This window comes from Peromyscus eremicus, chromosome 3 (assembly GCF_949786415.1).
Source record: "Peromyscus eremicus chromosome 3, PerEre_H2_v1, whole genome shotgun sequence".
Classification (NCBI taxonomy): domain Eukaryota; kingdom Metazoa; phylum Chordata; class Mammalia; order Rodentia; family Cricetidae; genus Peromyscus; species Peromyscus eremicus.
In genome coordinates, this window is record NC_081418.1 from 80,519,961 (window position 1) to 80,536,496 (window position 16,536).

At 41.3% G+C, this 16,536-nt stretch overlaps 1 protein-coding gene across 1 annotated transcript in view; it reads right to left on the reverse strand.

Annotated features, from left to right (window-relative positions):
• Positions 1-1,942: 1,942 nt before the first annotated feature.
• The window catches only part of Il12rb2 (interleukin 12 receptor subunit beta 2), a 69,234-nt gene continuing 54,640 nt past the window's right edge, over positions 1,943-16,536 (reverse strand). Inside the window, exons 10-15 of the mRNA XM_059257055.1 lie at positions 14,781-14,879; positions 14,537-14,695; positions 10,985-11,122; positions 10,426-10,516; positions 7,561-7,687; positions 1,943-3,192 (exon numbers count right to left, since the gene is read on the reverse strand). Coding sequence (XP_059113038.1) covers positions 2,674-3,192; positions 7,561-7,687; positions 10,426-10,516; positions 10,985-11,122; positions 14,537-14,695; positions 14,781-14,879 — 1,133 coding nt within the window. The 3' untranslated portion in view covers positions 1,943-2,673. The remainder of the gene's footprint in view (positions 3,193-7,560; positions 7,688-10,425; positions 10,517-10,984; positions 11,123-14,536; positions 14,696-14,780; positions 14,880-16,536) is intronic.

Sequence of the window (16,536 nt, forward strand, 5' to 3'; positions counted from 1 at the left end):
GATGTTTTATCATACCAATAAAAAGCAATCATACAGAAGTTGGTACCAGTAGTAGAGTTTGAATCTACATAGATAGGTCCAATGTACTTGTATGAGCATGTTCACTTAAGTGTGGAAAGCAGAGGCATTGCATTGTGTTCCCCCACCCCCCAGCCAGACTTAATAGGCAGTTTTAAGACATCCTGTGTGGATGCTGCAAATTAAACTCTGGTCCCCTGTAGTAGCATTCCATGCTTTATTTTTAATAAGACTTCATTTTATGTGTATGAGTATTTTGCATGTTAAGTGTGCACTGTGTGTGCTGTAGCCATGGAGAAACAGCTACCAACTTGGTGTTGGGAGTGGAACCTGTATCCTTTGCAAAAGCAGATTGCTCTAAGCCACTGAGTTGTCTATATAGTTAGTATTCTTTATCATCAGTTTTATGCCCTATCTTAATTTTAGGGATATCAAAATGTGAAAGGCTAAGTCCTACGTGCCTCTAGCATGCACAAGGCCAGTTTTATTCTTACCACCACTAAAAAGAAAACACTGAGACCAATGGCACAATCAGTTTAATTAGGGTTTTGCTTAGAATTCAGAATCATGTAGAGTCGAATTCCTTGAATGCCACAGTATTTTTATTGTACAGATAGGCACTACTAGTTTTTGAAGGGCCACCATTTCAATTCACTGATGAGAAATCCTGTGTTCCTAAGATACTAAGCTGCTCTTAGCTATGTTGATGAGAATTGAGTTGGCTATTAGAATTTTGTTGAACATTGTCCAGCTGCCCCTCAATTGTCTACTAACACCAGTTTCTCTTGATTAATACTGGCTAATTCTGTAATCGCTGCTAAACTGGTGGAATTACTTAGATAGTACTTGGTTTGCATTTCCTCAATTACAGTTGACCACAGTTAATTATGTACTTTGTCATTGAAGTGCAGTCTTTCCGATGTACCTGTTCAAGTGCCTTATTAAGGAACTCGTTTTATTAGAAATTTATTTTGGTATAAGCTATAAATTCCAATTTGACTTCTTTAAATCACTCAGATTGAAAAGTTCTACCACATATAAGAACTTGGGAATCCAAGTGGTAGGCTGTTGCTTCTCATAGAGCTATGCCTTTTAGTCTGAATTGCTTTTCTATTTGAGGGAAGAAGGAAGGTCTTTATCTGAAGCTCTTTGAAAGTGCTTTGTTCTGGAAGTTTTAAAGTGGACAGTGCAGGATAGAAGAAAAATAAACCTTGAGAGGGCTTGGTCTTTGATATTGGGACTGGAGGCAAGTTTCAGGTGACTCAAGAACAGATCCTACTTAGAAGAATGGAACACAGAGAGTAGCTAGTGGCATTTTTTTTTTTTTTCCTGGCTCCAGGACATGGGTGAGCTGTAGTTGCAGCTATTAGTGGGAGACGAAAAGTGATGATAGGGTTAGGACTGGGGGGTTCGGTGTGGGGGAATGAGAGATTAAGTTTGACATCCCACTTGCCTGCGAGAGGACTAGGAAAAAAAACAAAAAAATCCCTGGCTTCTGGGAAAGGACATTTTCAGGGCAGTGTGAGAATCCCTACCTGAACTTGAGGTCTGGACACAGTAGAGTTTGTCTAACAGAATCATGGATCCTACCCCCACACCTTCAAAAGAAACCCAAGAAGATTTCCCTGACCTTTAGTGTTGTACACTATGGTATTTAGATTCCGGAGAATTGTGGAATTTTACGAGTTAGAAAGTAGAATTAGTTGGTGTTGGTGGAATATATTTTAGACTTTAAAAATACCAAGGAATGAAAGACTTAACTATTTGGAGTTTTACTTGGGGAAGAACAACTACTTGTAGTAGTGGGCAAAGGTTACCTGTTGGCTTTGACATTCATCAAGATCTGTCAAATCTATCAGGCAAAGAGAGACCTGAAAAGTAATGTAAGTCCCTTAATGTGATTTTGTTTTTGTTTTTGTTTTTTTTTTTTTTTTGTAAAGCTTGTGCTATATATAATAGCTGGTGAGTGGGAAGCAAGTTGGATCGGCCAACGGAAGTGATAACAGGTGACATGACCAGGAACTATACTTGGAAGACCTTGCCAAGGTTGTAGATTAAAGTAACATGAGAATCTTGATGAGGGAAAAGCATGGAAGAGACGGTCAGCCTTACATAGAACCTTGTCATGGCAATCAACTAAGGAAACTTGATGCATGCAGAGATGCCAAAGCTATACAGTAGTTAGGGTAGAATAGAAATGTAATGGAAAGCCTCATACTTTGAAAAGGACTGTGCAGATTAAGTCTGGAATAGCAGCAGGAAACGATGTTTATGAGCAAACTGACCAGATATGTTCAGTTTCTAGAGCTGCATAGGAAACAGGCTGAGAACAGTTTACAAGACTAGGCTATACGACACATTGCTAATTTAGTAGGTTAGAAAAGGAAGCACAGATTTACAATAAAGAAGCAAAACAGCAAGGTCCAGGTTCTTGTGGCTTGAGCTTTTAGACCCAGAGGGAACTGGTGTTAAAGGCAGCAAGTCCCTATGGTGAAACTAACAGTTCAGAGACAGCTGGCTGGTCTGCACTGTCCTGAAGCTACAGCCAGGTCTTATACTACCAAAGATGGTGACCACTGGAGTAGGAACTGGGTAACTAGATATGTTGTGCTGCTCTTGTGATTATAATTAATGGGCACACTGACTTTCTAGGTATCAAGCCTCATTACTCATGAGGGAGTCATACCCCATCTTTAACTGATCCAGAGTCAGCCTCTCGCCACAGAAGGTGAGTGGGCGAAGAGAACTTGATGCAAAAATGGAAAGAGAGATGTGTTGGTGCTCCAGTTCTAAAGAATCAGTTGAAGGAGCCTCATGTGGAGAGAAGTCTTCTATGTTGGAGGGTAAATAGCCTTCATGGCTGGGAAGGTAGTCCACTGGGGTGACTGTCAAGGAATTGGTCAGGTTGCCCAGTTTTGAGTCAGGTTCCCTGCTTTCCAGCACCTTGTATAGATGAACTAGTCTTGTGTCGGCTGTGAGAGTTCCTGTAGGTTGTAGACTGGAGGCAATGTATATTGTGTCTTCCTTGGGGGTAGATTGATCTTGGAACCCTTGTCCTCTTTTGGGGCAATAGGGTTGTCTGAAGATTGGGGTCATTTGGTAAAGGACCTCATTGATGATCAGGGGCTCAGGCTCTTCGGGAGTGGGCCAGGCCATTAGGAGACTGTCCATGGCCTGGGAGAAGAAAGAATGGGTATGTAGGTCACTTTGACAACCTGTATCTCTGAGTTTACAAAACCTTGCACCCTGCCCTGTCTCAGCCTCAGATGAGAAGCTGGACCTTTAAATTTTGTAGGCACTGGAGCCCGATATCCGTTCCCTGCTCATCATTGCCAATCTCCAATCAAGGACAGATTGATGAGCTTAACCTTCAGTCTCTGAATCAAGCTATACCATTTGCTTTTTTCTAGTGGCATAAGCCTGGAGACAGAACGGGAAAGCTAGAGTGGAGTCTGGAGAGATGGAATATTTTCCGGGTTGGAGGTGGTAGAGGGAAATTAGTGTATTGAGCCTGCTGGTTTGTTGTCTTCTACCATTCATTGCTGAGAATCAAATCCAGGGGATTTTACGTGCTAAGGCAAGTGCTTTACTACTGAGTCACATCCCTAACCCTGTTATTTGTTAGTACTGGGGGAAAAAAAACAACAGAGTTTAGAAATGGGGGAGACTACTCATGAAGGACTTCTACTAAAGACTGCATCATCACTATGTAGTCCTGGCTAGCCTGGATCTCTGCCTCCTGAGTGCTGGGATTAAAGGTGTGCATCATGTCATTAAGGCCCTTTAAGAACATGCTAAGGGGTTTGGGCTTTGATGGAATTAGATGGTTTCAGATAAGGCAATGTTCTTGTCAGATTGGGATTTAAAAAAGTATTTGAATAGCTTTTCTGTAACAGATTTTCATCTTCCCCTTTAGCTAGTCTTGATAATGCATTACTAAATTTTTCTGTTAACTTTTTCAGCATTTCTTTGGTCACCAGCTCTACCATGTCTTCTTAATAAGTTTACTGCCAGTTCTCAAGTTCAAGTCCTTGGCACTTGATTAACATTTCTCCTACCAGGCTTTAGTTGAGTTCTTACATCTTATTCTGTTCCAGTTTGCCTGGGCTTCCCAAGGTAGAGCTGTTAACAACTAGGCTTATATGAAAAGATTTCAGCCCCTAGTCTGCTCCTTTCTGCATCTATTTCCCATTTTACTTCCACATAGTTTCTCAGTGGGAGCAACACATCTGTTTGGCACCTGACATTTCCATTAGTTCCCTATTTGCACTCCACTCAAGCAGTACATGCAGACCACCCAGGAGGATCTGAATACGTAACTTTGAGAATGGGCAAATTCTGAGGATGAGTCCCAGCTTTGATAGTCTTTGGGAATTTTTGATCAATCTCTGCCTTGTTTTTCTCATTTATTAAATGACAAGTTGCACTTCTTGGTATAATTAGCCTCTGACATGGCCACCTTTTGAGGGCATGACAAGTGTCAAGAAAGGAATGACGACAATGTCAAGAATTCCATGAAAGGCTTCCATTGTTCTCTTTTAAAAGTTGGTTCTCCCATGGTCATCCTCAAGCTGGTCCTGGCATGTATGTTTGTCTTGGAACATGCATGGCAGCTGTGCCAAAGCAAGGCTACCATGTGGGAGAGATTAACAGAATGGGAGAAGCTGTTTGTTTTCACTAGGTGAGCTGTTCTGCCTCTGTGGGACAGTACTGACAGACTTCTCCAGCACTTCCTGGGGGCTGGCTTCTAGAAAGCCCCAGGGAAAATTCCTTTAACCTTATGGTTCGGGAACACCATGGGCACTGATTTTAGTGATCTTCTGTGTAGTTTGGCCTTTTCCTTCAGAGTTTTAAGGTATATCTTTATTTCTAATCTATTTTCTGCCTCAGTCGGGCACAAAGTGCATTATATAGTTTTTTAGAAACAGACTACCTATGTACTTAAGTCAAACCATCCAGGCTGTGGGGTTGCCTCCAAAGTCTTTATCAACTAAATTTTTAAAGGCTATTTGTGGCCTGGAGAGATGGCTTAGAGGTTAAGAGCACTGGCAGCTCTTCCAGAGGTCCTGAGTTCAATTCCCAGCAACCACATGGTGGCTCACAACCATCTAATGAAATATAGTGCCGTCTTCTGGTGTGCAGCCATAAATGCAGACAGAACACTACACATAACAAATAAATTAAAAAAAAACTTAAAGGCTATTTATTCTTTGTGTATATGAGTGCTTTGCCTTCATGTATGTTCTGTGCCACATGTGTGAAGTACCTGCAGAAGTCAGAAGAGGACATCGGACCCCAGAGGTGGTTGTGAGCCACCTTTTGGGTGCCAGTAACAACCCAGGTCCTCCTAAGCAAAAATTTGTGCTTTTGACCATTGATCCATCTTTCCAGCCACTAAAAGCTTCTTAATTTTTTTCCCCAATGGACTATTTTTACAAAGTAATAATTCAGAGGTCAAAAAGAATATGCAATAAAAATCAAAAGACTTCATATTTTCAACTTTTCTTCAGAAGCAGCCACCATAGTGGGCTTATGTATTTGGCAGGCTTCTGTAAAAGCCATCTCCTTCATACCCATGAAAACTACATTAAGCACTTGTTACAAACTTTTGACTTTTTTATGAGACTCCTGATAGCTCACATTGCTCCTGCTTTAGCCTCCCCAGTACAGAGATATGCATGTACCTTTTACCCTCCCACTTGTAATTTGGTTACAAACCTTTAAGCACATACAGGTCTCACTTTTCTTTATGCGTGTTGTTTTATTGCTATGACTAGTGTACTTTTGCCATGTGGCTTTGGGCATCTATATGCCAGTTTTTGCTGCTGTACTATCTCTAAACTTTTGTGCATCTTATTTGACGTTTTGTCCAGCCAGTAGCATCTCTGTGTGCCTCTATTTCCTGGTCAGAGTCCATGGTTACAGTGTGAAGGCCAGTGTTTTCACCCAGCACAGAGCTGCCTTCCACTGTGTTTTAGCCTTAGATTGTCAAGTTTGATTGGTTCAAATCCTGGTACTTGAATACTCATATGCCAGCAAGGCAACTTCTAAGGCCTTGTGGCTCATTGTATACTCCTGTAGATTATGGTCATCCAGTGAGGGCCAGTGTGTGGATACCTCCCTAGTGAGTGTTCAGCTCTGCAGTATGGGACACTAGAAACACTCCTCATACTGTGTTTAAAGGTCTGTTGTAAGGTGTAATGTCTTCATGTCCTGCTTGGAAATGAATTTAGGATCCATTGTTTATCACTAGTATTGGGCAAGTTATTTGGTCCTCTGCTTCAGTTTACTCATCTGAAAAATCAAGATAATACTATGACTTATAGCTGCCAATAAATTGCCGATACATGAAATTAAAAGTGCCTGCTACATAGGAAGTAATATGTAGGTTATATATAAATATAGTAGGTTGATGTACTCTAATTACGTACCTGACTAGTACATAGTATAGTATATGGTGAATGTACGTCTATCATTGTCACTACTCTTGCTATTGTAAACAAAAATCCCTCAATAGAGAGAAGTCTCCAAGTATGGTTGTTCTTGGGAAGAAATGAAAACTGAAAAGAAGTGGACATGGTGGATGATGCCTATAATCCCAGCACTTGGGAGTCTGAGGCAGGAAGATTTGTGAGTTTGAGGCCAATCTGAGCTATAGAGTGAAAAGCTATCTCAAAAACAAACTGCAACAAAAAAGTAAAAAGCATTTGCTTCACATGTTGTCTTATTTACTCTTCAGTAATAAAATGTGAAACGATGGCACTTGGTACTCAGATAGTTGGACAAGTTCTCCAAGATGCACACTGGGAAACAACAGCAGCAGGCTCTTCCAGAACCAACTGCAAAGATGCCGAACTGCAGTGATTTCAGTTCCTAAAGCAGAGGCGACTAGGAGCGGTTCCTCTAAGCAGAGGCGGGGCCACTGGCTTTTGGCTTAAGGAAATGAATCTAAAGAATCTTGAAAAAAAGGCTTTCAGGACTCAGCAACAGGAAAGATTGGCACGTGGCTTCCTTTCCCTCTTGTTCTTCAGATGCAACAACTTTCCGACCTCCTCCAGAGATATCCCATCTTGCTCCCTCCCGTGCCAAAGTCCCTTTGCTTCTTTATCCCCAGTGCTCTCTCATTTGTATGTTGAGCGCCATCTCTTCCATAAAGCCTTTTCTTTATATACATAATGGCTTTCCACAAAAATCAAATCTAAGGGTTGCTTTTACTTTGTTCTGTCCTCCAACAGGATTGGGAAAGTTAAATTCAGTTGCTTGAATTTGGATCAGTTAATTATCAGAGTACTATTCCAAATGACAAAAAACAACCAAAAATACATGCTTTCTTCTTTTTGAAATAAGTTGAAGTGAGGGGCATGAAAGCTCATGGAGTCATAAAGTTTGGTAGGTCTTATGTTCATGGGCTTCAGAAGTTCTCATGCATGGACTGCTCTTGAGTCCAGAAGAAAACTGATAATTCGTTATCAACTCAGCTCATCCACAGTATCTTATTCCTGGGAGCATTTCTTTAGATGTGGTCATTCACTAGCACTATACTAGCTGCAATGTGACTTTGTACCTTACCTCTGCAATGGGGTACTTCTTTACCCATGTGCTATTTGCTGGATCTGGAATGGTTCTGCTGTACCATTGAGGTCTGAGAGTAGAAAGGAAAGCAAATAACCTATAAATAAGAAAACAGTGACAGTTAGTTAGATGTGTGTACAAAGGCACAGGCTCTCAGTGCAGTTATTTTAGGGGAGAGGATTCTTCTGTATGAAACGAGTAAAAGACAAACCCTGAAAGAAACATTATCCAAGGCAGGAGTTCTTTGGATTGATGACAGTAAGTCAGGATACAACCACTTAGAGTTTGCTAAATAAACTAAAAATTTTTGTTCCACTAAATTTTTAGTAGTCCCTCACTATTTAGCCATGCATTAATTCAGCAAGTAACATTAAACTAAACATGTGATCAGTACAGTGGCACATGCTGGAAATAGAAGAGCAAAGCAGAAGATATTCATATTTTGGAGGATCTTGCTAGTGAGCTAATTAAAATATTAATACATTATTATAATGAAGATTTAAAATAGGATATAGAATAGTGTAATATCTTGATTATAATCATGTTTAAAATACCAAGAAAAGGGTATTTTAGAGAAATATCTGTTAACGGTGATTACACTTTGTGATCAGAGGAAATTGGAGGTCTTAATGTGATGAGAAAAAAATTCAAGAAGCTTATTAAGTGCACATGACTTAAAATTATTGGCCGTTAAAGAATTAAAACCAGTCAGGCAGTGGTGGCACATGCCTTTAATCGCAGCACTTGTGAGGCAGGGTCAGGTGGATCTTTGTGAGTTTGAGGCCAGCCTGATCTACAGAGTGAGTTCTAGGACAGCCATGGTGGTTACACAAGAGAAACCCTGTCACAGGAAAAAAAAAAAAAAAAGGAAAAAAAAAATCAAACCCAATATAAAGTATTGTTCAAAGACTGATAAGCTTTGATGAAGAAAGGCCAGCTATGATTTAACTGTTAAATTAGGGATTCTCAACCTTTCTAATGCTGTAGCCCTTCCCTATAGTTGCTCATGTTGTGATAACTTCAACCATAAAATTATTTTCATCGCTACTTCATAACTAATTTTGCTACTGTTATGAATCGTAATGTAAATATCTGATATACAGGATATCTGATCAGCAACTTCTGTGAAAGGGTTGCTAACTCACAGGTTGAGGACCACTGTGTTAGATGACTAGATATGCTGTGTGGCAATGATGGGTAGTGATAGCTTGGATATGATTCTCTTTTACTACTGAGATAAACTTTATCAAAGTATTTTTTAAAGTTATTTGTTTTTGTCTTTTTATGTGTATGAATGTTTTGCCTGGTGCCCACAGAGGCCAGAAGAGGGCACTGGATTCCCTGGAACTAGAGTAACAGACAGTTGTGAGCCACCATGTGGGTGCTAGGAAATGAACCTGAGCCCACTACAAGAGCAACTGGTGCTTTTAACTGCTGAACCATGTCTCCAGCCCCTTACAAAGTCTAAAGAGCTCTGCTTTGGTGATCTTTGGGTAGATCTGCCAGACAAAGTGCACCGTCTGGCAGAATGTCAAGTTTGTTATATTTGAATGCCAAGTTGTATTACTTGGCATCTAAAGAAAGCTTTGTGTTGAAAAATGAACTGATTATTTTTTCCTTTGCAAAATAGTATATTTTAAAATTAATTTTTAAAAAAAGATTTAAAATATTATTTTGTATTGGTGTGGGTGCACATGTGTTATCATGCATGTGAAGTCAAAGGACAACTTGGTGTAGTGGGTTCTAGGGATCAATCTGTCATCAGACTTGGTGACAAGTGCCTAACCCACTGAGACATCTGTCTTGTCGGCCCAATTTTTATAAAATAAGTAGAAATAAATTCACCTATGGTTCCCAGATATAACCACCATTTAATACTGTGTTGTGTATCTTTGGAGCAGAGTGTTCATTGCCACTTAATATTTTTTTTCCTCCTTTTTCCTCAATTCAGGTTCTTGATTTATTGAGATGACAGTGAATGCAGCTAAAAGACCATAATGTTAGCCACTCTTGCCTCACTGAGTTATGTCTTTTGAGATAAAACTGAAAGTATCATATGCAACTTTCAAGCTCCTTAAAAGGAAAGAATTGACACCTTTTCCTTTTTCCCCCATTGTAGAATACAATATCGGTAGTTCCCACAGCTGTGAGATCACAGGGTGAAAGGTCATGCAGAAGCTGTAGGATAATAGAGTGCAATATATCATCCAAATCAGGATAGAAAATTTGTTGCTGTCAACTGTGGAGCTACCAAAGCAGCCCTTTACCCAGGTGAGAACGTGCTACACAGCTTATATAGATTCAAGCTGATAGAGTACACACAACCAACTGCGTATTGAGAGCTTATTTGGAGGTTGTAACAGGAACACAACTACTCACATACCCTTGATGGAAGAACAGTCCTCTACCTTGGAAAATGACTCTTGGTGTGTTCCTTTGGGAGGCACTGCATAGAGTGATAAGGGAGGAAGGGGACCTCTTCCTAGTTAGTCAGATGAGCTGAGTCACCCTGGTGATTAGTGGGGTGTCAGATGTAGTCAGATTGCCTGCTCACCTCAACTGTGTATGTGACATGTTTCTGTGTATGGATTATTTCGAAATGTAAATACGGTTTGCAAAATTTAAAAACTAATAGCATTCATTACCTCTAACTTCAATATTATCTTTAGTGGATAAATAGTAAGACACCCAACATCCTTCCCTGCTCTCCGCATACCTATGCATAGTTTCCCCGTATGTGCATACACATATGTATAACACACACACACACACACACACACACACACACACACACACACACGTATTAAATTGGGGGATGTAACAAACTCAACTCACTTTTGCCGGAAGGAACGGATTGAGAAAAGACCCACCATGATGATAGCAATGCAAATGCTTGATGCCACAAATGCTTTCCAGTTGGCTTTGCCTGCAAAGTTAGCAAATTTTGTTATGGTGTTATCGTCAGGAAAGACTTCAAAAGTCTGACTTTGATGAATACTCTAGACCTTAACCCACAGTGCCTGGGTAGTTGGGTTTAGGAACAAAGTCAACTCACTTTTAACTATTCAGTTAGAAGGACACTATGGGGACCCAGCTGTATATATTCTAAGAGGCATCCAGTCCTGCAAGGGCTCCCCCAGCTCACAGGTGTGGAAGGAGTATTCAGTGGTGGATATAAGCCTCGCAGGGCTTCCTGGATGAGGGGTAATATTTCTACTGCATTTTGAAAAATGAGTTGATAGTCTTCTAGTAGACAGTGCGGTGGGAGGGCAACATACAGATTAATAGCAAGTGTGAAGTGCCTGCAAGAAAGTCAGCAGTGAGGTAAGAAAAGTCGAGTAGGAATGTGTCTATGTTAGAGTCCACAGTGGACTGGCTGTCTTCAGTTTCTTACCCTGTGGACAAAATTCCCTTTCGTTTCCTTGGGGACTTTCACCAGCAGCTGTCAGAGCTGTCATCCATAGGACGTATGTCACTCCAGGCTGCAGGCTGCTTATTGGATATGAATTTTGGGAGTGTCTGTACGGAATTTCTGAAAGGAAGACAAAGGAAAACAAGGCTGTGTAAAGAAAATAAGCAATGTAGGTACTCACCTATTTCTATTTTTAATGCATCATTTGATTTGAGAGAGAAGCATATTTGCCTCCTATGTACAATCTCCTGGGTTGCATCCTCAGCATCTGTCAAGCTAGAATGTGAATAGCAGTAGCTGCTGGCTCACTCAGCCAGCCTGTGCCTATGCTGAGGACAATAGAGGAAACTGGAACTTAGGACTGGGTCCAACTTCATCAACGGCCCATGAACAGTCACAGATGCGTGTTGCCTGCTCTGAACACACAGCATCACCTCAGAGAATTCACCATGTAACAGGAAGAACAGACTTTGTCCACTCTTCTGTTCTACTTAACTGTGGGTAGATAGTAAGAAGGAGCCCTGGAATATTCCCTCTGCCCCACTAAAAAGGGTTGAGGCATGAGCAGATCATTTCATAGGCTGTATTTTATAACTTTTTTTTTATTTTATAAACTATATTTTACAACCTGTTGAGAAAAATATCTTGTGGAAAATTCCAAGGTCTGCTATAATTGCTTACAGAGACTTAAGCAATATGATTAAGTGGGTGTGTGGGGATCCCTATTCCTAAAGGAGGGGATTTTAAAAAAAACTTTCTTTTAGGAAGCGCTTCTGTTCATCTTGCAGGCACCAGGGAGTCAGCTGTCCAACTGTGTGAGGTGTCCTGAGCTGAGGAAGCGAGATGAGACACTGGAACAGAAAGGAAGGGATTTCTATGGTTTGCTGGGCTGGTTCGCACATGCCTATTTGAAGAACAAAAATAGCAGCTGATGTGGGGAGGTGAGAGTGGCAGAGTCAGCAGTTTTGTTGGCAAAATAGGCTGAGTTGTGTAATGAGAGAAGTCAAGCAAGAAAGACTGGTCCTGCTGCCTCTGGGCTGTGTTCCCAGGAGAGATAAAGGGGTCCCTTCAAGCCTCAGTGGATGGAAATTTAAACTCAGGTGGTTCAGTGATAAAGGGATGAATTTAGAAGGATGTGATCGCTGCCAACTCTCTGAAAGAATGTGGCTATGAAGGTCAAGAAGAGTAGACTTGAACAGTTACACTGATTCTGGGAATGTATTCAACCATTTGTTATTCAATGGATATCTGGCTTACTTAGTAAGTACACCTACCATCTCTCTGGTTGTGTTCTAGAGGAGAGAAATGGTGATTGAATTGCTATAGCTTGTGTCCTTGAATGCTCAGAACTTGTTGGCAAAAACAGGCAGGCAGAGGCAAGTGTCCTGCAGAAGGGAGGTTTTTGCTGTTGGAGCACCAGTGCATGTGGCCATGCCAGCAGATATCCCGACAGCAGGCTGTGCACTGATGCCAGGGCACTCTTAATTCTTCACCTCACCTGTCCCCGTAAAGCTAGTGTAGTGACAAAGAACTGATACTTCCACATGCGTTTGCATTGCTCTCGGGGACTGAGTAATGTAGTGGTATTTGCTCCGCCCATGACCTTGGGCTGTAGGGCCTGAAGGAGGTGGTGTTTCCTGCCTGTACACGACCTCTTGAGAGGGAGAACGGTCACATGTTCTTTAACTCTGGCATGATCAGACACCAGCAGGTCTTGGAACTGAACCTGGGTCCTCTGGAACATCAGTCAGTGCTCTTAACCATAGAGCCATCTCTTGTACAATGCACCCTATAGCCCAAGGTCATGGGTGGAGCAAATACCACTAGACTTTTCTAGTTCCTCTGCACACTGAAGGCTGTGAGGATAGGGAATGGGGCTTAGTCACTAATGTGTGCTTACTGGAATAAGTGGGAATTTAATCTAGACTAGTAAAAAAATCAGACTGTGAATCTTGCCTTTTAGCTTATTTAAAAATACCCTTGTGTAGGCTCTACATGCATCAGATCTGTGAGAAAATATAGTAGGTTATTTTCAACATCTACAGCAACAGCTACAAGGACCAACTAACCACACTGATCTTTGTGGTTGTAAATAGGCATTGGCTTAAATTTTGCCAAAAGGAAAATCATTTCTGGGGCAAATATTACAGGAAGGATCCCAAATACCCCATGAAAAGGCCAGTTGATTGGCCAGCCTTTAGGAGGCCTCAGAACTGTCTTACCCTGACAGGCCTGGTGACAGATTAGCTAACAAATGACAGAAAGTCTACAGAGCTGTTAATTAAGAATGAATCAACTCACAGAGACAGATGTGGAAAGATCATCAAAAGTGCAGGTCCATATAGAAAAAGATCCCAAGCACATTTTTGTGTGTGTGTTATTTTCCCTCAGAGCAGCCTGAGAACTTTTATTTTCTCTCAGAACTAATGTAAAAATTAACAGTGAGAGTCATAACTGAGAGAAAGGTCAACAGAGAAGACAACTCTTCTTAAGGTTCCTAGGCAAAAAGCTCTCCCGTGGCAACACTCTGGAGCCTACCACTCAAGTAGTCATATTTCTGAGCCAATAATTCCAATGAAGGGATGAAAATGCCCCTTCTTTCTAACAAATGCTCCTGAAAGAAAGCCAACTGCTTATGAAACAGAGAGGGCCAACCCAAGAAACAACAAAAATAAAAACAAAGCAGTTCTGATTAGATCAAAGATCTGAAGAGCAGAACTCAAGTGACTAGTTACTTGAAGGAATGATTCATGAAACCATTTGAGATAATGCTGCAGCCAGAATTTATTGTAATTGTGTTTGCTTTTCCAGCTATAGAACAATTATAGGTCATAAAAAGTTATCTAAATTGTGCTGTATTTTATTCCAAGAAGAAAATAATATGATAATTACAAATGTGAAGAGTTAAGAAGTATCTGAATGTTTTGAGTCTTGAGGACGTATATGATTAGCACTGAAGTGCCTTAACTGTTTCATTAAATTGCCAGCTCTACTTTGACAATCAACATCATCAATGACATTATAAGTCTGAGCTTTCTTGAGTGTCATATTCCTCTTGTTTAAAAACTCATGCTAAACCAGGAGTTTTGGGTTGTAAAACTGGATTTCTTTTTACCTTTTACCTGTCTTTATGTGTGTGTGTGTGTGTGTGTGTGTGTGTGTGTGTGTGTGTTTTACCAGTTCAACAAATACACAAGTGTTATTATTTGTCATCTGCTTTGAGACAGAGTCTCACTGTGTAGCCCAGGCCTACCTTGTCTTGCCTTAGCTATCCTAGTTTGGTCTTTGTGAGCAGGCGCTGTGAGAGCCTAGTCCACTCATTTCATTTCTGTATTTTTAACAATTTGCTTAGCATGTAACACATATTCAATAACTTTTCATGTGTGCATTTAAGTGTCTTTTATTTTTCATAATTCAGCTCATTTCACAAGTGCTGACTTAGTGCTAGCACTTGTGTAGAGTGGAGACATGCCTAATCTGTGCTTTTCCAATATCTAAACAGGAGGCCCCACAGCACTTGGTTTTCACACATACCACAGAGCTCAGGCTGCACAGTAGAGTTTCGTTCTTTCCAGTATATTCTGTAATGGAGGATGCAGCCCACTGACTCCTGGACTGGGATATGGGACCAGGAAATCAAAAGGCTCTCCTTTTTCTCTATGATGTCAGTGATCTGAGGGCCAGTCAGTGGTGCTGGGGAAAAGGACACAAGAGGTTTCTGTCACCCTCTAAATCCAAACCACTAACCGAAGCTTGAGTGAAAGATCCTAAAGGTCACCTTTGTGGCTGGAGTCACCCAGGGTGGAGCTGCAACCCCCTTGGTCCTCTGACAGTGCATGCACCCGGATTTCATAACAGGTGTAGGGACAGATGTTCTCTGCACGAGAAAAAGTCATGTTAATACCTGCATCTAAGTCATTTTTAGTTTTCCTTAGTTTGAAGATTGAAGAGCAGTCTGGACTGAGAATAAAGGGATGGCCTAAGTTAGAATTTCCCAGTATCTTACGTCCATGATGCAAGCTTCTAGGTACCACTTCCAAGAAACATAAGGGATTTTATTTATTTTTGTAATAAATTCTTTCTGTGTAGCCCAAACTGTCTTCAAATCCACAGCAGTCGCCCTGCCTCAGCCTTCTTAGGCCAAGAGTTCAGACATACATTACTATATCTAGTTTCTTCATTTAAGTGACCAGAGTAGCTGTTCTTAAAAAGGAGATAAAGGCCTTTAAAAAGCTCTAATGAGGATTTAAACATATCCATACAAGCATACCGGATATTGGATTCTACAGATGAGTCACTTGTTTATATGGAGTTATTGGACTTTTGCAGGCATAGCACCTCAGTGGCTTTCATATGCCACACTGGTTTGTGACTAAGGGGTGTATGCAGTGCAAGCCAGCCCCTGGTTCCTGCTCTTGGCTCCCTTCCAGTTAGATCTCAGTTGTCTTACAGCCTCAAATATTGGTGATTTCCAGGAATGTTAATGTTCCTTTCTAGCTTTGAAATGCTATACTCTGCAATTTTTTGTCAGTCATGAGGAAAGTCAGTGCCTCTTTCCCACCCAAAGTCCTTATTGTACTGCCTGTGAAGGATGGTAAAGTCCTTATAACACTGCCCATGATGTGCCTTTAAAATTCCAAATCTTGCTGGGCCTGGTAGCACACACCTTTAATCCCAGCACTGGGGAGGCAGAGGCAGATGGGTCCCTGTGAGTTCGAGGCCAGCCTGGTCTACAAAGTGAGTTCCAGTATAGCTAGGGCTACACAGAGAAACCCTGTCTTGAAAAACCAAACCAAACCAAACAACCCCCAAATTTGCTGGGTGGTGGTGGTACATACCTTTAATCCCAACACTCAGGAGGCAGAAACAGGTGGACCTCTGTGAGTTTGAGGCCAGCTTGGGCTACAGAATGGAGCCCTTCCAGGAAGGGCTCCAAACCTACACAGAGAACCCTGTCTCAAAAAAACAAAACAAAACAAATCCCGCCCCCCCAACAAAAACACCCCCCCCCCAATTCCAAATCTCCCCACCCACCCCAGCTTATTTTTAGTTTTGTGTGTGGGGATGGGGGTTGGCTTGGTGTGTCCAAGGAAGCCAGAATAAGAAAGGTATCAGATCCCTTAGAGCTAGAGTTACAGGCTGTTGTGAGCTGCCTGATATGGTTCCTTTGGGAGAGCAGGAAGTGCTCTTAACTTTTGAGCTATCTCTAGCCCCTAAACTCTAAATCTTGAAGGCACGAGAGAGATGATTCTCACTAGGTAACTACAGTATCAGGTGCTTAATGCTGCCTGATGGCTTACTTGGGTACCTCTACTCTGATAATTGACTATGACTTAATGTCTTTTTGGGGTGCAGAGGAATTTTACCTCACACAATTATTGATTAAATTTGTGTGTGTGTGTGTGTGTGTGTGTGTGTGTGTGTGTGTGTGTGTGTGTGGGGTTTACATGAAAGCCCATTAAATCATCACACAACCATTGTTGGAAGAGAGCCTGACAAGATCAGATTCACATGAGAGTAGGTGCCAACTTGAG